Below are 26,055 nucleotides of genomic sequence, written 5' to 3'. Positions count from 1 at the left end.
TAGGAAATGAATTAATTAATGGCGTTTGTATAATCGAGTACAATGGCAACATGTTGCCATTGATAGTGATTCTGAAAAAAGGGTTACTTAAAATGATTACAGGGTTCAACAAATATTTATGTTCGAATTTGTTGGCAAACCTCAATTTTATTTATATTTATTTTATTTTTATTCTTTTTATAAAGTGAAAAACAAGAAATATTTTTTTATTAAATATTTTTACAATAGGCATTTTGAGGCTAATATTTTCAAATAATATTTTTTTTTATTAAACATTCACTTCATAAAGAAAAAGCACACAAGCAAAAAAAAATTAATATTTTGTTGATAGAACTGCTCGTTACAGGTAACCCAAAAGGGTTTAGTTTTTTAGAAAAATGAGTTTTTCTTAGTGTCATATAATTAGACTAGGGTGGTTCAAATAATGAAATCTTGAAAATTCCGGACTCGATTGTCACAAGGCCTCGGAAAAAATTCACTTCGACTAATAGAATCAGGAAAAAAAATGTTTGTTGTTGTCTTATTTTTAACACTGGAACGCCCAACGCATGTCCAACTTACACGGACGCCCAAGCCTCCCAAAAAAGGTGGAACGGTAACTTCAACTCGCTGGTTCTCGGGCATGATGACAAGAATGACAGATTTGATCAAATTAAGTTCTGCAAAGTTCAAGAAATATCTAGACATCCTAACAAATCACTGGAAAGAAGAATCATCTTGATTGGTTGAGTTATGGCCGAGAACCAGCGAGTTGAAGTTACCGTTCCAACTTTTTTGGAGCCTTGGGCGTTGGAATGTTAATTGTTGAGCTTGAATATGACTCCAAACATGCTCTAAAGTTATTTAGAATTTTAAAATCCAAGATGGCGGTGTTCAAATACAGAGCAAATGTATATGTAGAGCGTCCAATTTCCCGACCCGGGAAAAATTTCCCGGGAATTCCCGGGATTTAAAAAAAAATATTTCCCGTTTTCCTGGAAATTTGTAAATTTCCCGGGAATTCCTGAAATTCAAGTGGAAGTATACACTTTACTAACTAACTTTTGCATTTCAAGGTTTATTTCAGTTAAGGTTTATTTCTGAAGCATTCACAACTGTAAATTATTCTTGCTTGTTTATTAGGCAACACAATGAAAATGAACTATTTTTGGAGACTTTTTTGACAAAAAATGTTGTTATATAATTGTAAAATGAGATATAAAACCCCTTGAGGCCAACATCCACATTGAAATTTGTTAACCATGCCATGACCAAATTGGATGAAAAATGAATTGATATCATTACATTTTTTGGAGGGGGTTTTGCAAGAAGAATTTGGTTAATAGTATTCGGGAAATTAATGTTTGACTTTATAACGCAAATGAGCTAAGAGCGTTAATATGAAAAACATGTATCTTTTCATTAAACCCCCCCCCCCCCCCCCAGCATGGATTTTACTCACTCTCCAAACACTTTGACTAAAATAAATACTTCTCAACAAAAAATACTAATGATATTTTTTTAATTGACAGCATATAGAATTAGAAAATTTAAATATTTTCTCAAAGTTTATGATTTTTTACAAGCAGTTAATTGATTCTCTTACTCATTTTAACCATTAAAGTAGCTGTTTTATACAGTTTTGTTGCAAAATATTAATCAGATGCAGGATCACAGTAACTTTTGATAAATTTTAAATTTCCAGGGAATTCACGGGATTTTCCGGGAATTATGTAAACCCGGGAAATTTGACGCTCTATGTATATGGTATGCTAAAAGCATTGTTGCGATTTTGAGCGCTCACCCGCTCATGAGCGAGCATTTTTCGCTCATTCGTAAGGAGGAGCGCTACGCGAGCTGGCTCACATTTGCTCCTGCTCACGTTTGCTCAAAAAAAATATGAGCGAAAATGCTCATTGCTCGCGCTCGCGCTTATTTTTGCTCATTGAGCAAAATGAGCGGTCTTTTTGTTACCTGTAATAACATTTTTTTTTTTCAGCGAGCTTTGCTGCTGTTTTTTTATTGAGGCTGGAATAGGATAATCTCAATAATATTGGGTGAAGATATTTTTTATAAATTTTGTTTTGAAGCCACTTTGAAGCTTGTTTAGGAGTCAGAGTTTTGATGACAAATTAGGATTTTCATCGTTATCTGAAGAAATAATCCGATTTATAAAAATAAAATTGATAAAAGAGTAACACGTGAAGGTCAACTATTAAATAAAACTGATAGCATCTTTTTTTAAATCGTGAACCCCATCTTGTTTAATCAATTATTTGTAAATAATTATGCATAACTAATGTCAAATCTGTGTCTTAGATGAATTTCAATAAACTTTCTTATTTATAGAAATCTATTCCAAACAAGTAAATAAATAAATGAACAATTAGTCTGCCCACAAGCCCACAATTATGTTTTTATATTAAAAAAAATCAATTGTCTTCCTGTTAACAGCTTATTTAAGACCTAAAAATGCCGTCTTTAAAGTTTAGTCTAATTATGAAAGTTAAAATAATAAGCTAAAAAGAGTATCTGGAATTCTAAGCAAATGTGTCTTGATTGCAAATCAGCTATTTTTCATTGACCGGGAATTTAATGAAAACTAGTATTTTTAATTATAAAACTCTAAAAAATACTATTCTGACAACATTAGATGAGTACATGCCCCTTTTTCGTGATGAAATTATCTCAGGAATGTGAAATGAGCTTCAAAAGTGGCAATCCAATTGGCCTGTGCGAGATTCACCAACAATACTAAATATCTACCTACTTTGCTGATGAGCGCTCATTGAGCGCGAGCGCATGCGATGAGCATGAGCGAGCACGAGCTACCTGATAAGTCCTCATGCTCATGAATGAGCGAGCACGGATTTTAGCTCGCTCGCTCATTCGCAACCCTAGCTAAAAGGCATTCAACAACTCCAATTTTAATGCAAGAAAATAAAAAAAGCTCATTTAATTTTTTGTTAATGATTTGATTATTAAAAGTCCTATACAAACCATCGGATAATTGAACTTCGGATATTCGAAACTTCGGAAAACTGGCCTGTATTGGTTGAATTCTTATTATTGAAAAATTAAACTTTTTTGAAAATTTCTGCTGTTTTCAATAAAAATAATTATTATTTTAAATTAAGACTTACATTTGAAAAAGTCCAAAATCAGTATTTAGAAATGTTGATATTGATTTTGAAATGATTGTATTTGAAAAGAACAGCAAATTCCACAAAAGTTTCATATTTTAACATGCAAAACGATCCAATATTTTCCTAAATAGTGTCATTTGAAAAATAAGGTATCACTGAGAAAAAAAATTCATTTGCACAAAATTTCAATTTTGGGAGGCTGTATCTCAGCAACCAGCAAATTGATCAATGTAGTCTTAGAAAGGAAAATTTTAGGATTTGTTCTCAGCTATTCGAAAATATTTTTTGCTGGTGGTTTTTCCTCATGAAATATTTTAAAAATTCAACAAAATGTACGAAATGTATTTTTCAATAACCTGAACCAAGAAACCCGTGCAATTTATCAAGAGGGTTTGAAAGTCAAATTTCAAATTTGTTTTGCAACTATGAAAAAAGTTTAAATTTGGTGTGACCATATGATCGATATTTTCAAAATATAAATGATTTTTGTATTTTTTTAGGAGAGTCATACCATCCTGCATTTTTCGTGAGTCTTTTTGTAACATCTTAGGCTATTTCTTCAAAAATGTTGACAAAAAAAATCGTGACGTCACCTTTAAATTTAACTTTTAGGCTTAAAAATCTAAAAATCTCATAAAAGTGGTGTGTATTTTTATTTCAGTGTATTTTTTCAGAAAGTCCATCCAATTTCCTTCAAGTTTGTCTTTGACCACTTTTTGATACGATGCAACGGATTCGAGATACAGTAATTTTTAAATTACAAAATTCAAAAATATTTAAATAACTTACGCCCTTCTCAAATGTTATTTTCGAGTACAAGTGGCTCCATATACACAAAAATGGCTTATATAGGCCTAGGATAACATGTGTACAAAGTTTCATTGAAATCGGCGAGGGTCGAGTACAAAAGTACCAGAAAAATTCCCGATTTGAGCTGGAATTGCTCTATAATAGAATCTTTCGATTTTTTCACATTTAACAATCAGCATTCCTTCCAAATGATTTCCATTAATTTAACGCAACAACAAAACACAACCCAGCTAAAATAATAAATAGTCCTACCTTACCGACTGTCAAAACACGGAAACATTGCGCAAAACGTCCAAACGTGAGAAGCGCCCATAAACAAGTCGCGCGAAAAATTCCACCCCAACCCCATCGAGCTCAATCGCGGACCACCCGCAAAGGGGGGAAGCCGCTTCCACTGGTCACCTGGCAATAACCATTCGTCCACGTGTAATAAATCGCTTCAAGTGTCGAAAGCCCACTTCTACTGAACAGTCAGGTTGGTTGGTTGTTTACGATTTACGCTCAATTTGCGCTATTTACTCATCAACAATTACAACATCTCTTCCTCTTTTTTTCGTTTCTTTCGTCCAAGTCGAAACTTCACAAACTGTAAAATTAAATTGAAGGCAATTTCTCTTCGACAAACCTTAAACGAGGGGGGCTTCTTCAAAGCCCCGTGGCCGGCGTTCCAAATTTTCCGGTTGCCCAAGATTTGGTTTGCGTTTATTTTGCTTTTTTTTGAACGAACGCGCATAAATTTTGCCCATCATTAAGTAGGTATTGCAAGTGTGCCACTAATAAGTGCAAATTTGTTGTTTTGATGGGGAAAACATGCCAAACCGATGACGACCGGCACACGATGCAATTGGTGTTGTGATTGCAAATTGGGGAAATTACAGAATTGTGTTTACTTCCATTACGGTGTGTTGTAAAAACAGTGGAGAAAATGGAAACAACACTAGTTGTGGTGATTTACGTAATCTAATTATTTATTTGGTTTTGTAATGCTTTCGGATGAAAGTGGTCTGACTTATATGTTTTTCAAACAATTGAAATATGATATAGTTACAGTTCGAGTTTTGCTTTCATTTCTAGATTTGATTTTAGAAATTCAGGTGAAGATCAGATTATTTACAAAAATACTATTTATTGGAGAATTCTAAAACCCTTTTTCCGCATTTGTTGATAGTTAATATTTTGAGCCCCAAAAAAAATGCCAATTCCAGCCAATTCAAAAATTGAAAACAAAAATTGAAAAAAAAGGTAAAACAAATTTAAATTCAACTAAAAGAATTTATATTCCAACTATCAATATCTAACATAAAAGTTTTCACTGTTAATATAATTTTGCATACCTCGTCAAGTAACATCCATAAAGAGGTATCCAATTACAAAAAATCTCCACAGCCCCCCATACACAGAAAAAAAAGTTGAATTTTGAAATGTTGAAAATTTGGTAGGTTGAATATTAACTCTAAAAAAATGTGTAAAAAGGTGAACCTGATGAATATTCATCAAAAACTGATGAAAATTCATCATTTTCTGGGGTAAAATTAATCATTTTTTTTGCCACCAAATCTGTCACCATTTCTGATGAATATTACCATCATTTTTTTTTCTGTGTATAATCCAACCGTTTAACACCGCGAGCGAGGTCGTTCCAAATGCTTGGGCTCTTACGTTCCGGGCGTTCCCTTTATGGGTTGTACTCAATTCAGTCTTGAGTCGAGAGGTGGTGATAATCCAGTTGTAACGCGTTTAAATTGTTGTTTTAAGATTTAAACAAAAAAAATAAACGACTGGCTCTCGTTCGCAACAAATAGAAAAAAAATATCTACTTTAAAGCGAAACTTAGACCGGGTTGGAGAGTTCGGTTGCCAATCGGTTTCAGTTTCGGCATTTTAGGAGAGGCAAATACTTAACTATACGCTAGGTGCCCCGGGGGTGGTCATTAAAGTTAATCGCCATGGTTAAACTTTTCCGCTGAGCTTCTGAGCTACGACGAAGCGGTTCCAACGTGCATCAGCTAATTACAGTGTAAACAAAGTAAATTTTAGCAAAGCAGGTGCCGCTGCTGCACCAAAAAAACCGTTGCGTTGGTTTGCATAAAATTGCTGGAATTACATCGTAACGGATGTTTTTTGACAGGAAGGTCGTCGTCCCACTAACTCATTTGGTTTGAAAACGTTTTAACTGCGCCAGTCACCCACATTTATGGTTTACATCTTTTATGAATCATTGCACTCTGTTGAACACAGTTGGTTAAGGTAATATTTCTTGACAAAAGCATTCTTTAAAGCTCACTCAATTAGCATTCATCGGTAGGCAAAGCCACAAAGAGTGAACAAAAAAACCGTTTCTCGCTTCTAGTCAGAAAACCTTTACGGCATATTAATGCGATGATGACAAGTGTTTGTGAGTGTCAGTCAGGGAATAACACAGTCAGTGCACTGCGAAGGATCTAGCAAGATGTATGATTCGCATAATATTAGTTGAGAGCTCTACCCGAGATGGTGGTAAAGGTATTCAATTATAACTGTCAGTAACAGAAGGCAAATGGAATTGAATCGTCAAGTTTGTGAATCATGCTTTGAAATGTTGTTTCAAGTTATGGTGCTACAAGTGTCACAATAGATGTCGTTAGTTTTTGTAAGTATCTCTTTGTTGATCGGGAAAAAATATGTCACTCAATTTTTGGAACATAGCTATGTTTTATAAAAAACAAAAGTATATTTTTTGTTGGGTTAGCAATTCTCAAAATTTAGATTATTAATCATACTAAAAGTTTCTTTGATTTTTTTTTCTTCAAAGGTTAAAAGTGCTACTAGGACATGATTCTGAGAAGTTAAAAAAAAATTGTAACTTGCATATCAATTGGTTTATCTTTACCGATTCAGCTCAAAATTGCGTTTCCTCAGTTTACCACCTTTTTGTCAAACACCCATGTTCATTAGTAAGTAAAAGTAAATCTTTCCCAGTTCCTGAGGGGAACACCCTTGAAGAGTATCAGGGCCGGCATTTACAAAGCGGATTCAGTGGCAGTTTCATTCTCAACTTAATGTTAACATGTTAAGGTTAATGTTAACATTCCATAGGTCGCCTCCCTAAGGTGTCGTGATAAGGTCCAGTTTGTGACGATACACTACCTTCCCTTTACTAAGCAATCGATTCCAGAAGGGAAAAGATGACGTGATCATGTTTATTAGGGTATTCAAAAAATACTGCTTGGATCCAAATAAAAAAAAAGTTCTTTGTTTTTTTTACCGTGGGCAGTTGCTAGTATTTTTGAACATCTTTGTTTTATATAGAAAGCATAAGCATAAGCATAGGTGCCCACCCGCAGTTGCTACTCCGTTATTGACCAGGACCTCCAGAAGTTACATCCACGAGCCGTGGAAGATGAGTGGGTGCTATCTTTCCTCGCTTCGCAACTTCTCAAAGGCCCCTATCATGCTGATCAATACCGGCGCCGGCCACGACCAGTGGTAGAGTCACGGGGAAGTGGATGGGAATGTTAGTCCGATACTTGAGTGATAGAGACCGCCCAATCGACTGCATCTCCGACAAAGTATCACATTAGTTTTGAGGGGGTTAGTAGATGGGTATGAGGTCAGGATTCACGAGTGGCAGTGATGTGACCATGAGCATTTTGTTTATCGGTTTAAAAATTTAAATCTTAGGCAGCCGGCTGCGGAAAGATAAATTATTGATTAGTTAGAAAGTTTTTTAAATCGAACGCGTGCCAACCGAGCAGTAGTGCTATGGGCTGGACTTATCAGTATATATTTACTAATTGTACAATTTAGATAACGCGTGCAAATTTCAAAATTAGTAAATAAAAAACGCTTTACTCTTCATAAATTCGATAGTTTGATGAGTTAATACTAGAACTGCCAGTTGGAATAAATTATTACGATCCACGATTATCAACAAAAAGAAAACAGGACACTACGTAACCGATTCTAATGAAATTAAAACAATAACTTAAACGAACTAACTAACATCTTTGTTTTATATAGAAATGTAAAAAATGCCGAATCTTTATGCTTAATTTTCAGAAAATTAAAGCAAAAAATATTTAAAACAACACCCAGAATTGAGCATCGTCATACGAGAGGATAAAGAGCACGGTTCGGTAGTAAAACGGTACTGTGTGCGGACGGAGAGGATAAATCCCGAAATTACAGAGAGTACTTTACTCATGGGATCATTTTCCAAAAAATGTCACCTATCAAAAAAAAAAAAAAGTACCGGTACCGAGACTCGAACCCAAGACCTTCGGCTTATTGAACCGTGCCTTTGCCGTATGGGCCACCATAGGGGGATGGCGTCGCTATTTTTAGACCACGTTTTCCACTTTTTCTCATCGAAACCGACTACTTTATCGACTTCATTTTGCTGGGCGAGATAGGACGCCGTCTATTTTTAGACGATGACTCAGCACTTTTCCACTCTTGCACTTAAAAAAACCAGATGGCAGCACGATGTAACGCCACGTCCCTATGGTTCGGTGACTAAGTGGCGGTCATTTGTCCATATAAGCCACTCAATAGGATGAACTGTTTTAATGAACGAATGAACACGCGAGAGGTTTTTACTCTCGCAAAATAGTACTTTCCTCACGTTTCTTTTCGGGAGGACTATCCCCTCGGTCTTTAACTTTGGGTGAATGATTGATGAAAAAGGTCTAATGCAAAAAGGTCAAAAGAACAAAAGTTCTTAGGGACAAAAGGTTGAAAGTGGCCAACATTTTGAATGGCCAAAAGTCCGAAAATGACAAAAAAATATTAAACTTGGTCATTTTTTTTTTTAATATTTTCGAAGCATTTTTGTGAGTTCAACAAATGAACAGTTCTTTTAAATGTTTTCTGATTTAAAAAGTTATATGGAAGCATTTTGAAATAATTTCGTATTATAAATGTATTTTTGAATAGTTTATTAAACAAGATGCGTTTTTTTTTATTTTAGCAATTCTTCATTTCAATTTACATTTTTCTTTATCAGTTATTGTTTTGTGAGTTTTTTTTTATTATTTTTTTCAAAAATCAGCAGTTCCCAAAACAGTTTTTGAGACAAAATCCTGAATTTGAGCATATTTCAAATAAAGTCATAATCTTAGAATAAAGTTGTATGAAATTCTGTATTTTGAGAAGGGATTTTTGATCGATTTGGTGTTCTCGGCAAAGTTGAAGGCTATGATTATTAGGGTTATGATCTTCTGAGCGTGGTGCAAAATCTGGTTTGGGAGACACGATTTTTTGAAAAAATGTTTTTTTGAAAGTATCAAAAACTTGGAAAAAATACATTTTTGCCTGCCTGATATAACTGGGTTTAAGCAAAATCGATTCGAATACTTTGTGAGGCAGTAACTATTTGCTAAACTATTTTCAAAGTTCCAGGAGAATTGTAGTAAATCTCAAAAATATTTTTTTCGCATTGCATTTCGTGCAGGAAGTATTATCAAAATACAAAAAAAAACAAAATTATTGAATTCTTTTTTATTTTAGAGCAGCTATAACTTTAAAATGGTACATTTTATCCAAAAAAAAATGTATTTTTTTCGAATTTGCAATTGCAAATTTGTTTTTGCTTTGAAAAAATGTTTTTTTTTGTTCGGGTTTTTGATTTTAATTAGAAAACACGAATTTTTCAAATACTCATTTTTTTCTGTGTGGACAATGTCTCATCCAAATAAAAAAAATAACGAAAAGTCGATTTGCTAAATCGTAGAGAACCACTAAGCTGTAAAATTTCTGATGCTCAAACTTCAGGAGTCCTCATTTTTGATTCAAAGATTTAAAATCATCCACTCATCCCCAATCAGATTGCTTGAACCGTCAAGCCGCAACCAATCGTGAGCTATCACGATTCGCAAGCAGCCAGCATTTGGTTCGATCACTTCTCACAGCTGATCAGAGTGAGTGAGAGAGAGATAAAGTGCAGAAGAGAGAGTATGCAGTAGCGATTAAGTGGCAGTGACAAACGGTAGGAATTTATCAGAGTAGACTTGCGTCGCGTCTGATTAGTGCTCGCGAGTGAAGGAGTGGATTTTGAACAACAATTTTTGCTTGATTTCAATTAAAAAGGAAGGAGTAAAATTTGATGTTTCAAAAATTATCATTTTAGCCATTGCAACAATAATTAGAAGTTTTTTCTGTTTTAAATGCGCTGCATTATTTTTTAAGCTTAAAATATACATTGATATATTAATTTTTGCAGCCAAAAGCTTTAATAAACATAAGCATTGAAATTAAAATCAATATCAACCTTGTATGAAACCACGAAATCAAATGAACCTCTTGACAATGTTCTTACATTATTTCCGTGCAATCCCATCAACCGTTTCACCACCCTTCATTAACTCATTAACCTTTGTCAGTATGCACATTGCATATTAATTAACTTAAGCAGAAGGTTTAAACTACGTGTGTACTTGTTCCATCAAGTGTGTGCGTTTGATGTCGTGTTGCACCGATGCACTAGACATTGAAATAACAAAAAGGCTGTAATGAGTACACAAACCTGAAGATATGTTGTAATCGCGCCACTTGGTATGTGGTAAAGTGTTGCCAGTTGGCCATTTTTCGCCAAGGGGTTGACCATTTGTGAGGGTATTATAATAAAAAAAATGTGGACCGTTGTGGACTTCGTACTCATTAAACAGGTCGACATGCAAATTGGGTACTTGAGTGTCATCAGTTAGCCTCAAATGGAGATCGATTGCCTCCCGTCCAGGTGAGGTTATGTAAACTGATGGCTCCGCGTATTAGTGCGCACGATAATCGTCTCGATGGACATAATATCGATGATGCTTGGAGTTGATTGATGCTCGTTGATGGATATTAGCCGCAGAAGGCCACAAACCACATACTTTATCTGCGTCGACGAGATTCAGTAGCCACGCGTTGGTTACCCTATATATCTCGCAAGTACAGGAAGCTACGGCAACTGTAAAGCCAAAGCCGCAAACGGTGCAGTCGTCTAACCAGTCATAAATTTGCTCAGGCAACACATAAATACCCTGATCACCCAGTTGTGGTTGGCGACCGCCGCGGCCGTAGACTGATTGTTGTCAACACCGAATTGGCTCGAGCGCGATGTAAAAGTGAGCCATAAAATTAGAAGTCGCAGACACTTTGCCACAAATCCAAACAAACCGCAAACGGCATCTCTTCCGCGTACTTCTCCAAGTCGAAGGGGGAGCTATTGATTTGCAGAAGTTCCTGCTGGTCGTCGGTCGGCCTGTTGAGCTACACAAGGAAACCAATAACTAGATCTTGATCTGACGTGACTTGACGGTTTGGATCACCGATTCACCAATAGGTACCGCAACAAGGTATGGGCTCCGTTGGTGGTTACCGGTGAAGGAGATTGTTTCAGGAATTTAGGTTTCTGGTCTTGGATTGAGTACCTACAGTGTTTTTTTCTTCTTCAAATTGTGGCTGCTATTTGGAGCGTCCTCCTCTGAATTGTGAAGGGTGCAAACTACAACCACACACACTCACGAGCTTAAACTAATTTGGTACGAATAGCGGCGCAAACTTGAGTGGGTTTTGTGTACTAAATTGGCTCCAATTTTAAGCTGCTTGAAATTGAACGATGTGGTTTGAAGAAGAAGCGCCTCAGGGAGTCGGTGCCATGCTCTATTTTGTACAGGTGCAATTTGGTGGTTGTGAACGGTACTGAACTTTGGTTTTTCTTAAACAAATTAAAGGTTAACTTTGCCAGAGTTTACTGTGTTGAAACTAGTTCTAAAATTTGAACCCTTTGCTTCCCAGAGTCGCCAAAATGGCACTTCAATTCATCCTCTAACAGAAAGATGGAAAAAAACTAGAGAAAATGAAATAAAATCATCAATAAATCAGAAAAGGAGTAAAACAGATGCAAAAAAGACCTATGATTATACTAGTATGTAAATCACTTCTCTGACGGATTGTTGTTAAACGTTTCGCTTCAAAGAATGCAGTCACCTACACTCTCACACCGTTATCAGTAGAAGGTTAGAAGCTTGTGCAATGTTTGCAATGTAATTCGAACTGTCGATCGAGCAAGATGAGGGTGCCGTTCTGGTAGGTTTTATTTCAAAATAATTTTACAAATTTGTTACAAGAATTTTCCCCCTGTTTAGGTTTCTGCTGTTGTGCTTCCAGTCATCTCTTGCTACCGAAATCATCTACAAAAACCACTCATGTGTACCGTCCACGTACTCCAAGATGTGTATCCTGGAGAATTTTCACTACGTTGAGGAAGAAACGCACGTGATCCATAGCTTTCCCGCGAACCTTCATTACGTCCGAATCACCCGCGAAACTCGATCCGTTAAAGGTCCGGTAAGGATCTTCGATGTCAACGCCAAGTTACACACAATGCTTGGCCGACCTGCAATCCTGGAAATGCAAGGACATGCCATGTGGCACTTTGAACTACCTCGAGCACTTCAACAGGGAATTTTCCCAAAATTATACATCCCGAACTTGACGGTGGAACCCGGGACGGAATAAACTTGGAAGTGCTGCTCCTAGGCGATAATTACATCAATAGCATAGATCCAACCACGTTCCAGAATCTCACAAAGCTGAGAATTCTAAACTTAGGTCACAACTACCTCACCAAGGTCGCCCTGAACATCTACCCGAAAAGCCTAACCCAGCTGAATCTGTTCAGCTGCAAAATCAAGTCCCTCAACTACGGCCATCTGTACTACCCCGCGATGGAGGTGCTCAACATCGAGCAAAACAAGCTGACGTCGATCGATGGTTCAGCGTTGATGCTCGCCATGCCAAAACTTAAAATGATACGAATCGGTTGGAACCTTTTCGAACGGGAAGAACTCCAGGAAGCATTCGAGCAGTTCCGGCGGCACAACATCAGCATCCGTGACGAAGCGGACGAGGTAGCTTGCTACTTCAACGAGCAGGTCGTCGAAGGAGTTTGCATTGCGGACCACGAGCCACCGAGGGGTCTCATGCGGGAGATTCTGATGACCGTGGTGGTGATTGTGGTTGCGATTGCGTTGGGGGCGACGCTGCGGTGGGGGTTTATTTCAATGAAGGCCAGTGTGTGAGATAAGACGAGTGCTTGTTTTGTGAATTTATGGAAAATAAACAATGATTTTCATGGAAATGAAATGTGAGTTAAGATTACATTCCTAGAATGAGTATCATAGACCTAAATAAGTTTAAAGTTAACCCTCAAGCCCAATTTCGATTTGTTATATTTTGAGCGAGCAACTTTTGTTTAAAGATTCCTTTGTGGACCATCATTCAGAAAGGTACTCCTGGATTTTAGCTCCTGAAAAGTGCTTAAAAAGTGCAAAAATGCCTCAGGGCAAGAAAAAGAGGCGGTCCTCACCAGCAGGATCGGCAGATTTGAAGAAGCTAAAGAATGCCGAAGCGCTACCTGCAAAGCCAGGCAGTTTGAGCAAGGACGCTCAAAATTCGTCTGGAAACCAGTTTGCTACCCTCCCTGTGGACGTGAGCGAGAAGGAAGAATTTGAACGACGGGAAAAGTTGCCACCCATTTTTGTGAAAACATCGTCATCGGATTCGGTGCGAAAGTGGCTGACCGGGTTTATCAAATCTGGTGCTTTACGAGCTTCCATTCGCTTGTGTGCTGATGGACTCAAAATTCTGGTACCTACCAGAAAGGATTACAACTACGTTCGGGATTTCCTGAACAACACAAAGATTGAATACTACAGCCATGACGATCCAGGTAAACGCCCCATGAAACAGGTCCTCCGTGGCTTGTACGACATGGATGTGAGTGTGCTGAAAGAAGAGCTCAAAACTCTTAAGTTGAACGTGATCGAAGTCTTCAAGATGACGAGACACAACAAGGACATCAAGTATCGTGATCAACTGTACCTGGTTCATCTCGAGAGAGGATCGACAACGCCGTCTGAGCTGAAAGCAGTTCGGGCTATTTTCAACATCATCGTGACTTGGGAACGTTATCGTCCAGTGCACCGTGACGTGACACAGTGTTCGAACTGCTTGCAGTTTGGACATGGTGGAAGGAACTGTTTCATCAAGAGTCGTTGTGCAACCTGCGGAGGTGAGCACAAAACACAAGCTTGCGAAACAATCAACGAGAACATCGAAGCCAAATGCTTCAATTGCGGCGGCGACCATTCTACCAAGAATCAAAGCTGCCCAAAACGAGCTGAGTTTGTAAAAATTCGGCAGCAAGCGACGACGAGGCACCAACCAAATCGTCGCAAAACACCACCAGCATACACGGACGTGGATTTTCCTGCTTTGGCGTCACCTGGAACGGGATCTGTTCGAGTGGTTCCAAATCTGCAGCCATTGCCGTTGAATCAGCGGCAAAGAGTTGCAGAGCATACAACACCTCCAGGCTTCAGTCAGCAACCGAGGGAAAACCAACCAACATCAACGGGTGAAGGCAGTAGTGACCTGTTTTCACCACAAGAACTTCTGAACATTTTCATCGAGATGACAACAACTCTGCGTGGGTGCAAAACTCGCCAGGAACAAGTAAGAACTCTTGGAGCATTCATCTTAAAATACAGTTCGTAGTTTACTCGTTCTAATGATTTTGAATATTTCAATGAATTTATTTTTTTAGTTTTAGGTTAGGATTAGCTGTTAAAGTGATTTTTTTTTCTTTTTTACCCAAATGTATTCAATTCAATGCAATAATGTAAAACAATTTGAAGCAAATAAATAAATGTGATCAGTTAATAATAAAACGAAAAATACAACAAAGATGAAGAGCATTAGGCCATACCACTTAGCATGTAAAAGAAATGTTATTATTATAAGAATGTTCAATAAAGACATATTTAATTTCAAAAAAAAAAAAAAAAACTTTTGTTTAAAGAAAAATTTTACTTCTCATGTTTTCCTTGTTTAATATTTGGTATTTAAATTTGCATTTATCTTGTTTAGTATTTGTTTGTTTTTGATTGTATTTGACTTATTCCAGCAAATCAATACCTATTGCCTTTTTAGTTTATATTTTTCATATTTTTACAGTGCCTTTAATTTTTGTTGTCTGTTTGCATGGATTTAGATTTCAAATGATCAATAAAAATATTCTTTGGATTGTCAAGATCTATTTTTAATACGTTTTAGTCGACTAAATGTACCAACTTTTGGCGGACGTTTTTATTTTGGCCAAGTTATAGCAAAAAAAAAATCCAAACATTAACTTTTTAGGCGTTATTGGAAATTTGAATTTTTTAAAGAGATTACAAAATTATGTTCAATTGAATTATGAGGGCTAATTGAGAATAACTTTAAAATTTGTATTTTTCCTCATTTTCATTCTTTGCAAGGCCACAATTCTACAACCAAAGGGATCAAACGGATCGTTGATAAACAGAAATGAAAATAATATTATAGAATTAAATAAATGATACACTTATTTATTAGCTACTATCAAACCTGACGACTAATTTAAGTATTTTTAATTTTTCGTAAATATAAAAACTTCAAAAGAATAAATCACTTTTCGCCGATTAAAGATTTTGAACAAAAGTTTCCCTGACTCAGAGCAGACTCTTGGGTGAAAAGGCGTCATTCATAGATTACGTACACAGAAAAAAATCATGATAATATTACGTCTGGGAAGGGGTACATCTTTTATGTCACAAAAAATGTGTAATTTTACCTCTGAATATGTGTCATTTTACCACTTTTCTGGTGTAAAATCACTTTTTAGGTCTAAATTGAGGTAAAACTACTTGTAGAGCGTCCGATTTCCTGGGGTTACAAAATTCCTGGGAAACACAAATTTCCCGGGAAATCCGGGAAATTAATAAAAAAAATATTCTGATCCTGTGTCTGATTAATATTTTGCAACAGAATTGTATAGAACAGCAACTTTAATGGTCAAAATGAGTGTGAGGAATGGCTTGACTGCTTGTAAAAAATCATGCAATACTAAGAAAATATATAAATTTTCTAATTGTTTATGCTGTCTTTCAAATCGTACCAAATCAAAGAAAATATTGCTACTTTCGGTTGAGAAGTGTTTTTTTATCAATGTATTTGGACAGTGAAAATCTATGCTCCACAACAATAAAATTGCTTTTAAACTTGTCTCAGTTACCATAAAGTTGAAATGGAAAATAATCAAGCAGAAATAATGTTTTTCATAGCAAATAACTTATTCAAAAAAAAAAAAACTAAAAATCAAATTTCTAGCGCTATTTAACTTGAAACACTAATTCATGAAATAACAACTCAAAGTTTTAAAATATTTGAAGCGAGTTTTTGAAATATGGTTGCATTCTTTGGGTAAATTTCAAATGATACGAAGTTTTAATGATTTTTCATGGTTCAATTTATGGTATAATTTTAGTTATTAGGTTACATGGCCTAATAAATTAATAAGATAAAAAAATTTAACTCTCTTATACCCTTAGTATCTCACGTGCTTCATAAATTTATAACTTCAAACAGTAATTTCTCGAATACTTTAAAAAAACAACCCTTTTTGAAAAAATGAATTGTATCAATTCAATTTTCATTCAATTTGGTCAGATAAAACAAAAATGGTAAACAAACCTCAGTTTTCATCTTGGCCGGAAGAGGTGAATATCTTGTTTTCAAATGATATAACAAAAAATTCGTTAAAATAGCGTAATTTTTGTCGCCCAATATATGAGCTTAGTTCTGAATGCTTCAAAAATAAATATTATCTGAATTAAACCTTGACATGAAATTTACAGACAAGCTGATCAGTTCAATGTGAACAGTAGATTGAATTGAATAAAATCAAATCAGGTTCTCTAATTATTATTTTATGTATAAATTCAAAACATTGGTGCCAATTAGGTAGGAAAATGTATACTTTCGCTTGTTTTTCGGGAATTATTTTTTTCCGGGGAATCCCGGGAATTCCCGGGTTTTTTTTCCCAGGACGGGAAATTGGACGCTATAATAACATCATAAAAGAGGTTATATTCAACCTTCCAAAATTACACCTTCCAAATTTACACAATTTTTATTGTTTAGGGTGGAGAAGTCAACAATGAGAAACTTTTAGTTTTTCACTTTAAATGGTGTGTATTTTTTCATCAGCATTTTAAAATGATTTTTCATAGCAATTTGTGTCTTTTAAAGGGTTCTAACATTGATCAAAATATGAGATAGATCCGAGATTTAAAGCCAAAGTTATTCAACTGTCTCAGTGTACACTAACTTGACAGGAGCAATGAGACAGGTTAGGAACAATGAGACACTCAACGGAAATCAACACTTCTCTAGCAAAACATCATGTTTTTGTATTGTTTCGTTGCAGGTGCTTTTTGTTAAATTTTGACCGATTTATGCGTGACATAATTTATGGATGACGCCTCATCATGGTAACAAACAATCTAATGGGAATGCGTTAATCTTTTATGTCAGCAAAAATGTGTAATTTACATCTGAAAGTTCGTAAATTTACCGCTGTTCTATAGTAAACAATTTTTTCAGCATAAATTGAGATAATATTACATCATAAAAGAGGTAATATCAATCCGTTAAATTTAACACTTTCCAAATCTACACAACTTTTCACTGTGTACTTTATGGATAACGCCTTAGCGTAGAAGTTCATTTAAGTTTTATGAAAATAACTTTTAGACCAGCCGTGTCACTTTATCAAAATTTCACTTAATAACTTTTTGGTTGTCAATTCTGTTTTAAAGTTCAAAGATGAATTCCTATTTTTTTTAACATTTCAAATTCATGTAAAATGTAAAAAGGGAAAAAATTCAGTCTGGTAATTTTATCAAAAAACTCTATTTTGGGATAAAAATATAAAAAGGGATTTTTCCGGTGTACCAACCATAACCAATATATGCATAACATTTTTGTAAGGATACGACCTTAATGGGAATGGAGACTTGTACAAAGAAACCAATGATGCACAATAACTTAATTGAGGTTTAGGAATCGATGGACAAGTATCATACGAATAAAAAAAAACAATGAAAAGTTGATTAGGGAAAATTTAGAGCATTTCAAGTTAAAAAATAATTTAATCAATTTAAAGTTTTTGTTAAGATTTTTGATAAAATTATTTTGAAAAGTATAAAATAACATATACAATTATTCGTGCTCAGTTCATAATTCATCTTATATTATTAGGCCAATTTGGCAAATTTAATTAATTACCTGTAACCAATTCTTCCATTTATTATTTCTTAAAACATTGACAAAGAGTTAGGTGTAACAGGCAGCGATTAATGGCTAATTTAATCTTAGTTGTCGGATTTTCAATACTGTCAAAGACAGATGTAACAATCCACAAAACGCATAACATTATGAAAAATATTCCTGCAAAAAAATTAAATGATTGAACATGAAATTTTCGAAAAAAAAGCACATGCTAGTTAGGTTATTAGTAGAGCTTTTAAGGAAAACTATGTTAAAGTTCGACAAAACTAGCTGAATGTTTGAAAATTTAATTTTCTAATTTGAATGTCTCGGGACCAAACTGACGATTTTTTGAACCACCCTATTTCGGATAGGAGCATTCAATCGCTAAACACAAAAAAATACGGGTCTTATTATTTTGGCCAAGGAATTCCCATGCCAAATTTGAGCCAAATGGGAGAAATTTAAATTTGGAGACTTCTTGTTTGACTTGGAATCGCCAATAATTTTGTTTACAGACTTGAGGTAGACCTGACAGGAAGAAAGTCGATTCAGAGACATCCAAGGCCAACATTTCTGGATTTTGGTTTGGAAATTTGGTATTTTTCCGATTGCCTCTTATTATAAGTGGTTCGTTTGAATAACTTTGAATGTAACTGCATTTTAAATCAGTCATCGTTTTCTTTTAAAATTAATTGGAATTCTATTTCAAAAATTACTTAAAATAAATCAGGATAATTCCTCCCAGTCACTTATTACAATATTTAAATCCATAACAGCGAGTAAAAACTTTTAAAATGTATTTTAATTTGATTTTTTAAACCTGTATTATTTGATTCAGCATTAAACTGAAAGCTTTTTGTAGCAAAAATATTTCTAAATGATGAAAAACTTCGTATATTCCTTCAAGCTATCAATTTGTCTTCATTACCATCGACAAACTGTTAAAAAAAACCCGCCACTCATAAAAACGTTAATCTCTCCTTTTCTCCTCCCTGCTCAAGGGCACACTCACACACTCACCTTTCTCCGTACCCTTGAAAATGAGTGTGGCCCACTTAAAGGCTCAGTGTCTCGTTTTTTGTTGTTGTTGTTGCTCTCTTCAAGTTCGCGCCTTTCGGCAGCAGAAACAGAAAGCGAAATTAAATTAAGTCACTCTGCCGCAGCAAGCGACGAACCCCCGACCGACACTCATTAAACAATTTTCGCTTTCGCTAATTGGTAATCGCGCGCGCTCTCAAATGTGCGGCAGCGGCAATAAATGAACGCGTATTCGTCATTAATTCGGCGAGGTGTTGATTGTTTGGTTGTTGAGGATAAGTTTTTTTTTCCACTTTTCCACAGAAACACATTCGATGTGTTTACTTACAAAAAGCTCTGCCATAAAAGCTCCGTTTTAGCCGAAGCTTGCAATTACCTGAAAAGAGAGGAAAAGGAGAAAATTGGGTTATTAACAAAAGCACTGTATTTTGTTCAGGATCAAACAATTATTTTGGCGGACACCAAATCGAAACGATTTTTGGCGTTTCAACGGATCGTGAGTGTGCGCGATTTAGCGAAAGTTGAACAAATTTCGCGCGATGAGTTGGACTTGTTTGCTGATGGATTAAATCAAACAGCACTTTTCGAATGCATGATGAATTATTTGAAATTGAGACTAATGGTTGGAATTAGTTGGTGTGTTTGAGATGTTTTAGTTAGCGAGTTTTTAAGGATAAATCAATCTTGGATAAATGCCAAATTGGCACGGAAGATGTTTGGTTTTATTGTATTTTGAGACAATAAAATTTTATGTTATTTATAACAGGATTTGTTATTCGTCGTTATGATTTTTCTGTCATTGGAATGTTATTGTAATAACAGACTAATAACATTTTAAGTTATTCTTCGAACAAATCTTTGTTATTATTTTTTGTTATTTTAACAACTAATCCGATCATCCCAATAACAACTGGAGTTATTCTTCCATAACAAAAAATGTTATTCCCAAGTTGTTTTGGCTTTCAACCGATATCAGACCAATAACAAATTTTGTTATGATAACCATAAACTGTTATTAAACTCTTATGCAAAAATTGATTTTTTAAGAAGATTCCATAACATTTCTGTTATTTTAACAGTTTTTGTTATTGAAATGACATGAATTTTGTTATTACTCGGGAATATCAAATATTTCTAACTCTATATCGTGCTTTTAGAACGTGCCTAGACTGGCAGAATCCCTTCACTTTCCATAAATCAAAGCGTGAAATGTCACTGCATTCCATTTTTTATATTCTGAAAGCACAAGACACACCGCTAATGACTGCCTCTATGCAAATTACGTCAACACCCTACACCCTACAAATAGTATACACAAACATTTCTTTCGTCACACCACCAGAAGGTAACACATACACAACCTCCTTGTATTGATTAGACCTCGTAGAATTATCAAGACCCCTTCACCCATCCGCTACTGGCCCAGTTTGCTGCCATAACTCAACTCTCACTCATAAAACCCATTCAATGTTTGCCCCCATTCTTAATGGCTATACCCTCGTCGTGTGGTCAGCTTGGAGGTTATTGGTTCATTCATGCACCTATCATTAATTTCCCTCCAATACACATGCGCAAGCAAACACGCTTCTGATCTAATGCATGCAACTCAAGGGTTGAGCTTTTTTTGTTTGCTGTGAAAAAGAACAACAACAAAAAAGGTGGTCAAGAACGCCAAGGTCTTCCCCCTCTGATTTCAGTGAGTTGTTGGATCGGAAACCAATTCACCTTTTTGCGTGAAAATTGGTCCGGTGGCCCTGCACACCGGACGGTGATTTTTGCCTAATTATGCGATGTCCGGTTCTTGGTGCACTTATTTGCGAAAAAACGCGAAAAAAGAATCGTCGAACAAATTGCGGCCAAGATAGCTGAAAAGAGTTGGGGCAAAATAGACTCAGCTGTAACAAAAATTTTACGATATTTAGCTAAGTCACATTTTTAATGAAACTATCAAGGAAAATTTTGAAAGATACCAAAATTTATAACATAAAAGTATCAAACTGTGTCCATTTCACCCCACCGATCCCACCCCACCGATCCCACCCCCTTTCTGAACCGGTTCCCTCTATCGGACGGAAGTGTCGAAGCGTGCTCGTCGAAGAACTTGATTGGAGTGCCCTTTTGGCGTTTCGGAGACGGAATGGAATCGGCCGAATCCGGATTGGGGGACGGGGAGGGAACTGTCATTTGCAATGCTGGCGACTCTCATTGCATGCAGGCAGTCTGTGGCGCCCAGCAATAAGACTCTCGATGAGGTAAAGTAGGAAAAAAGGTTGCATAAATTATCTATAGTGTTTGCACAAAACTTTCCCCTTTTTTCCTGTTGAAGTGATGTCTGATGGAGTGCAGTGTGATAATACCTTGTGTTTAAATCGAAATTGTTTGTTTGTTTGATATTAAACGATATTTCAAAAAAATAGTTAAAAATTAGCACAAAGACAACAATTAGTTTTGGGATTTTTTTAAAATACAATATAACATAAATTTAAAAATGCTGAGCAATATTGAAAACCTCATTTAATGCACAGAAACTGTGCTCATTGCAATAGATTTTGTTAAGAAAAATCCTCTCCAAATTCAGTATATTTTATTTGCTTTTTGTATTTTTTTGTTGGAATTAAATTTTGCAGGGACATTCTCTTTGATCTATGAAGTCATTTTGCATCGTTAAATCTTTCTTACAATTATTCTACAAATTTGAGAACTCATATAAAATTTGCATGGATCACAGTAAAAAATAATGTAAAATTGGAAGGTGTAATTTAGAAATGTTGAATATAACCTCTTTTATGATGTAATTTTACCTCAATTTAGACTGAAAAAGTGACATTACAACAGAAAAGTGGTAAAATTACACATTTTCAGAGGTAAAATTACGCACTTTTTGTGACATAAAAAATTTACCCCTTCCCAGATGTAATATAACAATGAATTTTTTTTATGTTTACTAAAAATTGTTTAGGGGACTAAAAAGACATCTTTTAAACCATTGTTCGGTGCAAAAACGGTTATAGGAAATATGTATTTTTGGACTGTTTTTTTTAAGCATAAATATGGCCATAAAGTATCACATTTCAAAGCAAAACGAATTTGCAATCAAAAAGTTCTTTCCATTTGATAAAATTGACCGATTTCAACAAATTGCTGCTTTTAGTTATGAATTCCGTTTTTTTAGATTTTTTAAATTAAAAAATATTTTTTGAGAAAATAGTACCTACAAAAAAGTATGTATGTAAAGCAGAGAAAATTTCCTAAAAATTTCGCTCTGGAACTTTGAAATTCGGGAAATCGCTTTCTGAGATACAGCCTCACTACAAAATCGAATCGATGAAAATGAATTTCTCTATGTTTCACCCAAATAGCCTATAATTTTTAATTGAAGATATATTGGAAACTATTGGTCCGATTTTCAATGTTTAAAATTTAAACTTTGGCGAACTTATCTTTTCAATAAAAATAATTTAAAAATTTAAAAATCAAACTTATTTTCAGAAAATGTATTATTTCGTAAGTTATAAAACGTCCATTATGAAAGGGTGGTTTTCTCTTGAATGATTACTCCAAAGTGTTGGGTTTGACTGTCCAAAACGTTCTGATTTTATTGTGATCGAAAAGTCCCCCAGAGCCTCACACACGAGGTGCTGAGGTTTTGCTTACTGAGCATTAATTGAGCTACTTGTTTTAATCGCGGCGAGGTAAACGAAGTTTAGTTTTGTTCGCAGTTCGGGTTTCTGTTGTCGGCTGTGCTGACGATGTTGGTAGCGTCGATCAATTATGCGGAAAGCAATTTCCGTAACTCGTATTTTAGACCATGTTTTTTTTTATAGTTGTATGGAAAAGATCAGTCAATTTCGTAAAAGTTTTAATTATTAACACTGGAACGCCCAACGCATGTCCAACTTACACGGACGCCCAAGCCTCCCAAAAAAGTTGGAACGGTAACTTCAACTCGCTGGTTCTCGGGCATAACTCAACCAATCGGGGAGATTCTTGTTTCCAGTGATTTGTAAGAATGTCTAGATGATCCTAAAATTTTGCAGAACTTGATTTGAACAAATCTGTAATTTCTGCGACCGAAAACATCGTTCCAACTTTTTTAAAACAACAGCCTCCGCGGAATTTTTGGCAAATTTTTTTTTACACGCGAAAAAAAAAGTTGGAACGATGTTTTTGATCGCAAAAATTACAGATTTGATCAAATTGAGTTCTGCAAAGTTCTAGGATCATCTAGACATCCTAACAAATCACTGGAAAAAAGAATTGTCTTGATTGGGTGAGTTATGCTCGAGAACCAGCGAGTTGAAGTTACCGTTCCAACTTTTTTGGAGCCTTGGGCGTTGGAATGTTAACATTGAAAATCGAATCAATTGTTTCAAAATATTGTCAATTAGGCTAATTAGGTGACATTTAGAAAAAAACATTCTCATCGATTTGATTTTTTTGTGAGGTAAGGTAAGGGTAAGGTGAGGTTGTATATCTGAGAGACTAATTTTGCTTTTTAAAAAATGATTTTTCATATTTTATTTTTGTCCAGATTTTTGGTATTGGCTTTGATATTGACATGTACAAGTTTTTCTGCACGAACAAATAATGGTTAAACAACTGAAAGTTTATGTTATGATTATGATAGTTAAATAATGATAATATTTTCCATAACATCCTAATAGATGGAGTCAATCAAATAGTAAACAAATTACAAATAACAAAGGACAATTGCCTACACCAATATCAAATCAATTGCAGTAATGACAGCAACCGGCGAAAATTCGCAAACTTTCTACAAAATCACTACCAATCACTCGCAGTGACGCAAATGAATCGCACACAAAACAACCCTCCATTCGGACTAACGTAATTTCACACAACTCTTCTGAGGCAAAACCCCGAAACCAAATATGCAATTACACCTCATTTGTGCGTTGCTTGCCGGTGGCGTGCAAATCGAAAAATTCCTGCCCAAAAATCATCGCAGCATGATTCACGCACGCGCGCCGATCTGACCTTGCCCGCCACCACTTCCACGATGTTGAAGCTTTCCCTTGCGCGTTCGATGAAAATCAATCAACTGCATCAGCAGAGCAGCAAGCAGAAGAGTGAAAAATGCTAAACGCAAAACCAATCGATTAATGAGCGTGTGCACACGCGGATTGTCCGCGCCGCCGCCGAGGAGGAGGTCTTTCGTTTTTGCAGCACTGCAACAATTGGCGAAATCTTTGGGAAATCAGGTGATTTTTGGAAATTCACAAATAAAAGAAAACCATTTAAAAATAGCTTTAAAAAAAAAGAAAAAAAAATTTAGAAGGCAATTTTTCATATTAAAGAAAAAACAAACAGAATTCTTGAAAAAATAAAACGGGTTTTAAACCGTTTAGTCAATAAATTAAATATTTTAAGTTTTAACTTTTCCGCAGAGAATCCAATCTTGCAGGCAAATCCTCCACAAAAAGGGGCAAAAGTTTCGCTTTCATTCACTTTGCCTAGGCGCTTGCAATTTCAGTTCAAAGTCTTTGATTGACCCCGATTTGTGTGTGTGTTGTTGAGTTGTTGAACATCTGACAAGCTGAATGGAAAATGCAGCCTGGCAGACTCTTCACTGTTTCTTCTTCCTTCATTAGAAAAACCAACAAACTGTGGGTGGTGAAGAGGGGGAGGGGAGGCTGGGAAATCGCGGGCGCGCTTCATATTCCGCTGTTCGATTGCATAAAAACAAATCAAAGCGCGAAGAAAGAGGCAATGCGTTTGCAGTTTGAGTGTTGGTTTTGTAAAACCAACACAAGCCAGTCCGATGAAGTGCAATGTGTGCGCACAAGAAGCATGAAAATGAAAACAAATTCGAAAACAAAAGTGATGGGCAAATGATTTGAGACAGCCTTTTTATTGAGAACTAATAGATGTGTTAAAAGTTGACTGCGCAATTAATGATTTAGTCTTCAGTTGTCTATATTTGAAGTTAAGCAACTGTTTTTTTTATTCAATTCAGTTCAAATAGTGTTTATTCCTGCTACAGGATACTACATTTGCAAGTAAGAGATATGGATAAGATATTAGCAGAGAAACTGTTAAGTCTCTGCAGGGATGTTATGTAAATTTAGCTTCAAGAATTTTTTTTCAGAATTTTGAGTACGCCATCAAATCAGGCGTCCAATTTTACATAAAAGTCTCTTTGACACCAAATTTCCATCTCATCACCGTTTTAGGCTGCAAATAATTGAAAAACACCTCTTTTTTCGCATGTTCAAAAATAGAAGGGGTCGTACCGCCCCTCCGTCATGAGATATAAAAAAAAGGACCTCGGATTCGTGATCAGGGACAAAAGTTACTCCTTAGGACAAAGTTTCACGCAAATCGAAGAGGGGTTGGGGCAACTTTTCCCAATTTCGTGTGAGTTGGTAGAGAATCACCCAGCTTTTAAAACACAAATTGAGTTTGTAATCACTAAACCAAACACTGTAAAGAAATACAATATGGATGAAGATAAATTTAAATAAAATTGAAGTCAAATTGAAGTCAAATGAACATTAAGTCCCTCCCTTTTAAAAAAACATAATTCAAATATTTAAATGTTCAACATCAAAGCATACATATAAATTTTGTTTCCTTCAAATGAAAACTACTGATCAAACAATATTGCAAAATGTTCGCAACCTGTAAAATGAATCTTATCGAATTTATGTGATATTCTAAATTTAACAAACTTTTAATGAAAAATAGTAAAATTAAAATAAACCAAAACATAAACGTTTGAAAATAGTTTATGCAACAAGTTGCAAAATGAAAATGTTTACAGCACGAGTCGGAAATTTATCCAAAGAGGCTTTTTGCTTACTACAATACTAGGAAAATTAGATAAAATCACATAGGAGTAATTCGGGTTTGATTGGCAGAATCTATTTCCATCCAATATGCAGATTCACACCATTTTTTTTTGAAAATCTTTTTAGAGGGTGCTCCTTTCCTGTTCCATTTTTCAAGTTAGTGAAGTTTTTGGC

General features: G+C 35.4%; 2 protein-coding genes across 5 annotated transcripts in view; one reads left to right on the top strand and one right to left on the bottom strand.

Annotated features, from left to right (window-relative positions):
* The window catches only part of LOC120414069 (cGMP-dependent protein kinase, isozyme 2 forms cD4/T1/T3A/T3B), a 251,272-nt gene that overhangs the window by 23,753 nt on the left and 201,464 nt on the right, over positions 1 to 26,055 (bottom strand). The window lies entirely within an intron of this gene.
* Positions 11,238 to 13,008, top strand: LOC128093006 (uncharacterized). Of its 2 annotated transcripts, none has more exons than XM_052708362.1 (2): positions 11,238 to 11,983; positions 12,043 to 12,627. In XM_052708362.1, exons 1-2 carry the CDS (start codon positions 11,967 to 11,969, stop codon positions 12,413 to 12,415), a joined length of 390 nt encoding a protein of 129 aa, XP_052564322.1. In that variant the 5' UTR covers positions 11,238 to 11,966; the 3' UTR covers positions 12,416 to 12,627. The 2 variants fall into 2 exon arrangements, with proteins under 2 accessions (XP_052564322.1, XP_052564323.1); XM_052708363.1 differs by having other exon boundaries at positions 11,747 to 11,983; positions 12,043 to 13,008.

Source organism: Culex pipiens, chromosome 2, assembly GCF_016801865.2.
Source record: "Culex pipiens pallens isolate TS chromosome 2, TS_CPP_V2, whole genome shotgun sequence".
Lineage (NCBI taxonomy): Eukaryota > Metazoa > Arthropoda > Insecta > Diptera > Culicidae > Culex > Culex pipiens.
This window is presented reverse-complemented; position numbering and strand designations above follow the sequence as displayed.